This window comes from Trichomycterus rosablanca, chromosome 16 (genome assembly GCF_030014385.1).
Source record: "Trichomycterus rosablanca isolate fTriRos1 chromosome 16, fTriRos1.hap1, whole genome shotgun sequence".
Classification (NCBI taxonomy): domain Eukaryota; kingdom Metazoa; phylum Chordata; class Actinopteri; order Siluriformes; family Trichomycteridae; genus Trichomycterus; species Trichomycterus rosablanca.
The window spans coordinates 19,979,508-19,990,121 of NC_086003.1; the positions used below are offsets into that span (position 1 = coordinate 19,979,508).

At 37.6% G+C, this 10,614-nt stretch overlaps 1 protein-coding gene across 1 annotated transcript; it reads left to right on the forward strand.

Moving 5' to 3' along the window:
• Positions 1–497: 497 nt before the first annotated feature.
• On the forward strand, positions 498–9,858 carry rbm22 (RNA binding motif protein 22). The gene is made up of 11 exons (XM_063011953.1): positions 498–592; positions 2,532–2,585; positions 2,904–2,933; positions 3,394–3,526; positions 3,620–3,720; positions 3,983–4,155; positions 5,140–5,340; positions 5,460–5,624; positions 6,563–6,651; positions 8,108–8,239; positions 8,349–9,858. Exons 1-11 carry the CDS (start codon positions 539–541, stop codon positions 8,495–8,497), a joined length of 1,281 nt encoding a protein of 426 aa, XP_062868023.1. The 5' UTR covers positions 498–538; the 3' UTR covers positions 8,498–9,858.
• The last annotated feature ends 756 nt before the right edge of the window (positions 9,859–10,614 follow it).

Genomic DNA, 10,614 nt, shown 5'->3' on the forward strand with positions numbered 1-10,614 from the left:
CCCCTCGCTTGGGGGGGGGGGGGGGGGGGGTACTTGTTTGGACAAGTACATTATACAGTGTAAATCATACAGAAATTTGTTTATGTGTTATTTCTGTACATCAAATGATGTTTGCGTTTTTTCTTTGGAGAATTTGCAGGGTTGGTTATAACATGTCATTATAAAATTGTTTATACAGCGTACAATATGTGCTAATATATTTTACTGCTAAAATGTCATGATTAAAGGGATTAACTTGGTTATATTTGACTTAGCGACTAATGGCGTTTGTACAAGAATAACGACTATATTCATTTTCTTCACCACGGAGCTGTATTCTCACTCCTTAACAATAGGTGGTGAAATCCCTAATCAGACAAGCCGTGTCAGTGGTTTAATCTCAATCTATTACTTACTTTATACAAAGTGCACTACATAGTGCACCACGAGTCTTTAGTTCCTGTTATAAGTAGGTCCCCTATATAGAGTTCCGGACAGATTCGGGATCCGGCCAGCGCTAGATAGCAAAAAGCACCAAACGAACGGATGTTCTTGGAAAATGGCGACTTCCTTAGGTTCGAACACATACAACAGGCAAAACTGGGAAGATTCTGTAAGTATATTTAATTTCGATATAACGTCATTAAAATACTGCTGGAATATTCACCACAAATCTGTAATAATAAAAATTTTAAAGTGTTTATCTTTTCAGGTAGCTTAGTGCTAGCTAGCCAACGTGCTGCTAGCTAGTTCGCTAACGGGCTGAAAAAAACGAGCCAACGTTAAACAACTAGTCGTTAAAACACAATTATTTAGTGTGTTTATTTTGCATATTCACTTAACGAAACCTTTATAGTGGAAAAAAGTTTAGTCTGCTTGGGCAAAACGGTTAGTTTGCTAGCAATGATGGTCGACATGGCGAAAATAAAATATCGCGATATTTGGAAACTTATCAGACTTACTAAGTTGTTATCGCGATATTTAGTTCAGTCGTTCCTTGCTGTAGTTTAACCGTGAATAAATAAAACGTATGTGAATGTGTAGAACGCTAATAATAAGATATACCATTTTGTCATGTCGGTGTTTAAATGTAATTAATTTCTGCGACCGTTCTTTGTAACATAGATGCACATGCTGTGTCTAAAAGCTTTCATGATTAAGTTATTTTAATAGATTGTTGTGGGCTCATGAATATCTGCTGATTCAAAAACATACAAACAGCAAGTATTAAGTCGGTCGTGTACCAGAGTTCCATATTGTCATTACCTTTGTGGCATGGCCTTCTAATCCCTTGTTAGTGGTCTATTTACTCTACTTGGTGACTTCTTTGTGTCTATATAAATATGGCTAGTTTAACTGCAACCATTAAAATACATGGAGCAGTGGTCTTTTGCCAAGGTCAGGTAAAAACCCAAATTGTGTACATATGCTACGAGGAGATATGTCCATATGGTCCGATGTATTCCAAAAACACAGAAAAACAGGACGTAAATATAACATAAATGAGAAGCTGTTGGAAAATGGGTAATTCTGAGTCTGATCTCACTATGAGCTTAGATTTTGCTATTCTGCTCTTGTTTACTCAGTGTCGCCTGTTTCAATAACATTTAAATTCACTTTTTGACCATCATGCCAATCGTAAAGTAACAGTAAGAGGTTTCTTTTTAAACTTTTAGTACAGGAGGTAGTGCGCAATAAGAATTTTATTGTACAGTGCAACTGCTTGTTTTTCTGTGCATATGACAATAAAATCAGGGCAGTACGGTGGCTAAGTGGGTAGCACTGTCGCCTTACAGCAAGAAGATCCTGGGTTCGATCCCCAAGTGGGGCGGTCTGGGTCCTTCTGTGTGGAGTTTGCATGTTCTCCCCGTGTCTGCGTGGGTTTCCTCCGGATGCTCCGGTTTCCTCCCACAGTCCAAAGACATGCAAGTGAGGTGAATTGGAGATACAAAATTGTCGAATACTGAGTTTGATATAACCTTGTGAACTGATGAACCTTGTGTAATGAGTAACTACCGTTCCTGTCATTAATTCTAATAAACAAACAATAAAATCATCTATCCGAACTTGGCAACGGACTACTCTTCTATGTACATTTAATATATGTTAACTAGTGCAGATTAGTTTCCTGATTAATTTGGTTAGTCTCAATTTCCTGGGATATTGTATTATTTTACACTGTGCATTTTAAAACTTCTAGATGTTAGAATGAGCTTTCTTATATTGTTACACTGTGTTCTTGTGAGGATTTACGATGTGCTTATTAAGTTCCGTCAAGTGGATTCTGACGCCTGGGAACCATATGGAGAGTGTTTCTCTAAAACATCCTGTCCAATGTTTGGACTTCTGGTTCTGATTTTAAAAAGTAATCAGATACAGATGTTTAAATGGCTTTTGCTCTTTTGTTACTGAAAGCACTATTCACCGTTTTCTGACTAATGTGTATTTTCCTGTAGGTAAATAATCGGTGTTAATCTGTTACACATTGTTTAATTTTAATCATACCATATATAGCAGTCTCCTGACCTTCTTTTCTGTCATTGCCTAAACAGGACTTCCCAATTCTCTGTCAAACATGCTTGGGTGAAAATCCATACATTCGAATGGTAAGTATGTGGACTTATCTGTGTGGTCTTGAATTAATTGTAATTGAGCCTAGTTTTGCACTTTGCCTACTGAGTTGTAAAGTTTTAGGTTTTTCCTGCATGTCTAAATTAGCTTTTTAGTTAGCTATTAAGCTAAGTTTGAGACCTTTCAGTGGGCCTCCAGGACTCAAGATAAAGTGTGTAAATGTGGTTTTATGTTTACTAGCTGGGTCTGGATGCAGTTTAAATCTTTAAAGTTTGTTTTTGTGATTCATAAAGCACATATGGCCAAACAGAAATATATACTTATCTTTGACCAACTGTATTCCTTTTTTACAGACCAAAGAGAAACATGGCAAAGAGTGCAAGGTAAAGTTCTACATTTAATATCATTGTATTTTTAGTTATTGTAAAAAAAAAATTTTTATCATTAACTGATCACGATTAAAAAATTTTCTATATTATATTGTATGGTACTTTGAATTCGGTTGTTCTTGTTGACTAATTGCTATTCTTCATTGAATGTATCAAAGACTCACCAAAATGGTGGATAAAGTATGGTAACCTAGTATTAGTTAAAAAAATTTACCTGTAATCAAGTGTCAAACCACCAGATGCTGTTATTTGACTGGGTAATTTACCCCTTGCATTTTAAAAATGGGAAGTGTCTAGTCTAAATTAAGTTGAAAAGTTTAAGTTGGGGTATGGCTAAATAGCCACCCATTGTTTCTGCCTTGAACCCACTGTTTGTGCCGGACCCACAGGCATTTTGTATGTGCTAATATTTACAATACATGAATATACTAATCATAATTATGTTCTGTTTTAGATCTGTGCACGGCCCTTTACCGTGTTTCGCTGGTGCCCTGGGGTCAGGATGCGCTTTAAAAAGACTGAAGTGTGTCAGACATGCAGTAGAATGAAGAATGTTTGTCAGACCTGCCTGCTGGATCTGGAATATGGTAACTGGTTTTCAAAGGGTGATTAAAGATTAAAGTAATACAGCTCTTCTTAATATTTATTCACACTTCAATTTGTGTTTTTTCCAAACAAAGGTCTACCTATTCAGGTCAGAGACACGGGGATCTCGGTCAAAGACGACATGCCTAGATCCGATGTGAACAAAGAGTACTACACCCAAAACATGGAGAGAGAGGTAAATGTGCAACTTTGTACTGTTATTTATCATTTAAATGACTGGTTGGATGAATCAGATCTCTGCGATCTGCTAGGACATGGTTGGTTAGTTTTTAAGAGGGTGATGGAGGGCGCTCTCAGTGCTGATCCCAGTCTGAGGGTTGCGTCAGGGCGTAAAAAACGTCAAGTCTGGTATGCGGATCAGATCTGCAGTAGTGACCCCTAATAAATGAATGTCTTTGTTATTCACTTATTAATTGATAAATTTTTTTTATTCCTAGATTGCTAACTCTGATGGCACCCGGCCAGTCGGTGCTCTAGGGAAAGTCCCTGGAGCAAGTGACATGCTGCTGAAACTTGCTCGCACCACACCCTATTATAAGAGAAATAGACCTCACATCTGTTCTTTCTGGGTGAAAGGGGAATGTCGGAGAGGAGAGGAGTGCCCCTACAGGTAAGTGCTAGTTCTCTGTCTGGATACTAAACTAGCAATCTAGACCAGTAGAATCATGTGTAGTAATAAACCCGAAAGAAGTATTGGGAAACCTTTAACCTTATTATGATAATTTCATAATTGATTTATTGTTTTATTATTGGCTTCAGGTTTAAACAGGATGCAAAAAATCCAGTTGTTTTGTTTGTAACCCTACCTGCTGCACAGCAGTTTTATTTTTAATGTTAAGCATTTGTTCTATCGCAGTGCAACATGCACTAGGTGGCACATAAATAACACTGAATTAAACTGCATAGTGACTGATTTTTTTTTTGTCTTATTTTGGATTTTCCCTCTATCTCCAATCTTGTTTTCAATTTTCGATTGTAAGTCTGTTGCTGCCTGCAAAACCCTCCAATCTGATCAAAGAGAGCCACGCTAAGCTCCATGTGCTTCAACAAACCCTGAACATGAATAAAGCAAGGGACCAGGAGGTTTTATCTTTTAGGTTTTACCACTGCTGGTCAGTCACTGGAAGCTCGATGCTTATCCTTTGCTGGGCCTTGGCTTTCCCAGACATAGCCAAACATGTCTGTATGTATACACCTAACTGACCGATAGCACCACTGGGGATTCGAACCCTGTATCCCAGTGGTAGTGGGTTAGTGCAGTTTACCACTGTGCTAACTAAACACCTTGAAGCAGGACATATTAAAGGAAAACCTTATCGTCAAACAAATAATGTGGAAAAAGGAAACACATTCTTTTTGCAGCTTGTCTGAACCAGTATGGAGATTGAACTTAGTATTAAAGTGATGCATTAAAAAGCACATCTCTTATTGTCTGTTCTCAGGCATTATGACATTACGTTGAATCACCGCCTATTCTATCTATTATTAATACCAAGCTAAATTACTGTGATTCAAAATAATTGTCACAGAGTTAGTTATTCTACCCCCTCTCCCATTGTGTTTGGTAATGACATTTGTGGTTAATTTACCATAGGCATGAGAAGCCCACTGATCCAGATGACCCACTGGCTGATCAAAACATTAAGGACCGCTATTATGGCATTAATGACCCGGTGGCTGATAAGCTGCTGAAACGAGCCTCCACCATGCCTCGGTTAGACCCACCTGAGGACAAATCAATCACCACACTCTATGTGGGAGGACTTGGGGATACCATTACAGATTCAGAGCTCAGGTAGGTGTTCTTTAAGGAATAATATAAGTACATATTAATGCCATAAAGTTTGATAAGCTTCATGAAATACTTGACGTTTCGGTCAATAAATGAATCCGTTTTTTGTTTTTTCTTTCAAGGAGCCATTTTTACCAGTTTGGAGAGATACGCACAATCACTGTGGTGCAGAGGCAACAGTGTGCTTTTATTCAGTTTGCTACACGTCAGGCTGCAGAAAATGCAGCAGAGAAGTCCTTCAACAAGCTCATCATTCACGGCCATCGTCTGAATGTCAAATGGGGAAGGTCAGTTATTAATCATAGTACAAATGTTTTTTTTGTGGCTGTTGTTATAGTACAAAAGCACAGACATTCAACACTTTACTGAATTGTGCAACCCAGGCTCAGATAAACCTAGTTTATTTCAAATTACCCACGTTTTGTCCATGATTTTTTACGTTACCCAGACAACACAAAATAATGCATCTTACTCGCTCAGCTCTGCTCTGTACAGTCTGGTCCCATTGTGGTTTACAATATATAACATAAAGCCTCCACAAAGGGGCATCCGCGTACAAATGTATTTAATTACCATTATTTTTGTCTGCGACCCGTTTTTTTTTGGCTTGCGTCTCACCTAAAATCCGTGACCCAGGGTTTGAAAAACCCTTATCTAGAGTAACTTAGAGCAGCTAATTTGTCTACTGCTATGTTTTGGGAGTTTGGATAAAACTGCAGTTCCTGAATAAAGGTTTAAGATGGTGACCAAATTAAAGATCAAATCCAGGGTTAAGATGTTCTTATTAACAATAGAAAATAAACACACATACCAATCAAGTACCATGTAAATGCTGAGATTTGGCGTTAGTGTGGAAATTGCATAACCAACATGACGCCTCTGCAGAATCAGTTCATTCCCTCAACTAAATAAAATTCAGTGAGAACATGAGGGGAGGAATACAAATGCTATAGATAAAATGCATTCCAGTAGTCACAGGTCAAATATTTTAACCTATTATTTAAGACTTTTTGTTATTTTTATTTCAGATATTTTGGTGCTAAATTATTTGGACCTAAAACAGTGCAGTGTCTTTTTGGCATGCTTTTATTGCATCAAATGTTTCAGCAATACTCGTTCATACCACGCACAGCGTTCATGTTGACCTAAAGCTAAAGCTGTGAGTTATTGTTATTGTTTTTTTGTAAGTGTATAAATAGCTGTATGCTGTTTCCATGTTGAATAGGTCTCAGGCAGCACGAGGAAAGGAGGGAGACAAGGAAGGTGTGACTGAAAGTGGAATCAGACTGGAGCCTGTGCCAGGACTTCCAGGAGGTAGGACCAGTGGTAGTTTGCTCTTTATTTATACAGTATATGGCTAAATGTATTTGGACCCCTGACCATGAGCTTGTTGAACATGAGCTTGTTAGGGCAGTTGTAACCTAGTGGTTAAGGTACTGGTCCAGTAATCAAAGGGTTTCCAGTTCAAGCCTCACCACTCCTAGGGTGCCACTGTTGGGCCCTTGAACAAGGCACTTACCCCTCAATTGCAAAAGTCTGCTAAATGCTGAAAATAAAACAACATAATATAACAACAATAAACATCCAAAACCTGTAAACCTCTATGTGATCTTTTCAGCTATAACAACAAACTTTAAAGTATGTCTGTGTCCATTCAGTCAAAAGAGCATTTGTATGACTGGCCACTGGTGTTGGTCCAGAATGTCTCAATTAATGTCCCAGTTCATTCCAAGTCTGTTAAGTGGGGCAGAGGTCAGGGCTCTCTGCAGGCCATGAGAGTTTCTGTAAACCAAGCACAGCTTTGTCTTTATAGAGATTGCTTTGTGTACAGAGACAGTCATGCTGCGACAGGAAAGGGCCTTTCCTAAAATGCAAACCTGGTAGCATATAATTTATATAACTGATTTGTTACACCTCTTAACAATTGTTGTAGCTGCAACACATTAATTCAATAATTAGAACATGTGCCCCAATACTTAAGTCTCTAATAACATTTCAATATTTATGCTTCCACCTATTGTTATATCCCAGAAATATTTTACACATGGCAATCCCATAGTGCTTTCTAGCTAACAGTAACCAGATAAATTTTACAGATACAAATCTTTTATTGTATGTTTAAAGTGTATTCAAAGAGGTTCTCTGTTAGGTTTCTAAATGATTTTGTCTTGGTAGTAACCATTATTCTTACATCTTGTATAATTACCATTATAAAACGGACAGTTCCGGTCCTAAAATCTGATTGGCTGAGCCGTTGTAAAATCCCCGATAAACGCACACCTAGGACCACCTCACATCATTCCATATTAATACGCCACTGAATAGAAAAAATTAATGTTATTTTCGCCCTCATGTTGCCTAGCAACACTGTTAATCGAACTATTTTGCGTCGCGGAAGAATGCTTTATTGTAAGTTTATACACAATAAATACATTTATGAATTAAACATTGTTGTATTTATTATATTTTATGTTGACCGCCGTTTTATAAAAGCAATAAGCCACTCGAGACCGTGCATTACTGTTATGATTTTAGCACGGGGAAAGAAGTTTTAGGCACTCCGCTTCGCTAAAATCACAGTAATGCACGGCCTCTCGTGGCTAATTGCTTTATTTTGCCACTTAATAAAACTGGTACCCATCTAACCTAATCCCAACCTTTTTAATATAAATAATTTACATGTTGTTTGGCCGCTGCATACAAATCTGCTTGTTCAGTCTGGCCTATTTGTATTACTACTATTGTCTTTAACAAGGTATTTTTTTAACAGCATTGCCACCACCACCAGTCTCCGAAGATGGCACCACAGCCAATTATTTCAACCTGCCGCCAAACATTGGTCCAGCAATCATGAATTTAGGACTTCCGCCACCCCCTGGAGTAGCCCTGCCTCCACCACCAGGTATGTTTTTTTTTTTTTTTTTTCTCTATATTTCAAATCCCCCCAGTCATGAAATGTAAATTGTTGTTTTTTATTTATCGCTCTTACATGCTCTTTCCTGTATTTGCAGGTTATGGTCCGCCTATGTACCCCTCAATGGATCCCATGGCCCCTCCCATGCCTCCTCCTATGTCTATGAGGCCTCCTGGACAAGTTCATTATCCATCCCAGGATCCTTTACGCATGGGTGCTCATGCTGGTCGCCATGGAGGCTCTTAGTCAGAAAGCCAGCTCATGTGCTGTTGTGTATAGCCCTACGTTCACTCTGGCAGCAATTTTTCACATCAGACTGCTTGAGTGTTATGCTGGCTGTGTGGCGTTATGAGTCCCACCCAGCTAATGCATGCTTTTTCTTTACATGTGTCTGTTTTTTTGGGGGGTGTGGGAAGATGCCATATGTTTTAAACCAGTTTAGATCCCTGTATAGTCTGAACAGCCTTATGTGCTGGCCAGAAATTCACAAGATCTGTATTTCAAACCACATACTGTTATGCTCCATATTTAATACAGTAGACTCGATTGAGTTGTTGTTGTACTAGTTTGGCATACTGTTTACTTGAATATGTTAGGATACAGCTTGAGCTGCATAATTAATTGATTTACAGCAATCACGTTATTCTAATCAGGATCAGCCAGGATAAGATAATGCAGCCTTGACAGAGTGCCAATTAATTGCAGCTTGTCATGTTTACCAATTTACAGACTCCTTCACATCTAGGATAATAGATAGTAGCCAGTCCACCTTTTGAGTTTTGGACTTGTTGCTTCACTCTGTTGACACCAACTTTTATACTAGACGAACATGCCATTCTCCTCACAAATAGTGGCTGCAGGTGAGTTTTGAACTCAAGTCCATGAACCGGTGGGTGTGTGGCACCAACACTGCCAAGTTAAAACGCTACTAACACCCTAATAAATAATAAAGCATCACTTGTGTTGTCCTGATGTTTGATTAAAGATGTAACATGCAACAGTTCTCCTCAACAAGATACAAATCTGATAGGATGTGGAAATAAATGTTTCACAGTGGGAAAATAAAGTGCTTTTATTTTGCATAAACTAACATTTATGGTTACACTTCTATCTGCTGCAGAAATTTGCCATATTTTGTTTAAAATTAATGCATCTGATTAGTTTCGTCACCTTGTATTGCTGCTGGTTTTTTTAAATTTGGGGGCCAGAGGAAAGTAGAATGGATGCCTTTTTGTCCAATTTTAGTCGTTTTATGTCTTATCGTTTATTAGCTTGTCAACAGTGTTTCTGATGTTACAGACTATACAGTGGATGTCCATATTAATTAGAATCAGATTAAAATGGTAGGAATTACCACAAAGAAAAACGTAAAGCTGTTTTGCAGTGCTTTTATTCTGACACTTCCCCTCTTATCAGCCCTGTTTATTTTTTTAGTTTAGGTAGAATTAGCTTTCTTTATGTAGAGAGGGGTTTAAAATGGGTGTAGGTTTTCTTGCCTCCACACTTATTTAATAAAATGTCATGCTTTTTTTTTACTGTGCTGTGTACAAAGCAAAACTACTTGGTTGTAATGACCAATAAATACCACATGGGGCCAATGCCCACCACTCTTCTTGTCCTTTCTTCTCAGTGCAAATGTTGGCAGTTCCTGTATGCAGTGGTGTATAAAGTACCAGAAGGCCATACTTGAGTAAAAGTACAAGTATCTTACCAGAAATTTACTTTGATAGAAGTAAAAGTCACCTTTTAGAATATTACTTAAGTAAAAGTCTAAAAGTATCTGATTTTTAATGTACTTAAGTATCAAAAGTAATTTGATATTAAATGTACTTAAGTATTAAAAGTAGAAGTAAAAGTAAATGCCGTTAGTATAAATGGAAGCGGTCATTTTAAATATAAAGATTGTTCTTTTAAGCCTGTAAACCACCTTAACAATTAACCTGTTTTCTTCCTTTCATCTGAACATGATTTGTGCCAATTCATGATCATAATCAACTGTTGACATCACCTGTTTGAAATCATGACATTATTTAGTTGTTTTTTTAACTTATTACTCGCCCTAAATGTTCCTGTTCCAACGTTTTTAGAATGTGAGTCGATGTAAATGTAAGAAACACTGCATCTATTTTATTTGCATTTTCTACACTCTCCCATTTTTTTATTTGGGTAGTATATTTCAATAACAACAAAATCATTTTGGCATAATTAATTTAAAGCAAAACTCAGGAGAGTTTAACAACGTGTGGCACTTTTATCTCTTTAATGATCTGTTCAACCATTATTTTAAATCAAAATATTTGAGTAAAATAAGCTGTATTTAAATAATCTTTTTTGGGCTGTATCTACCCACTGAATGGCATGTG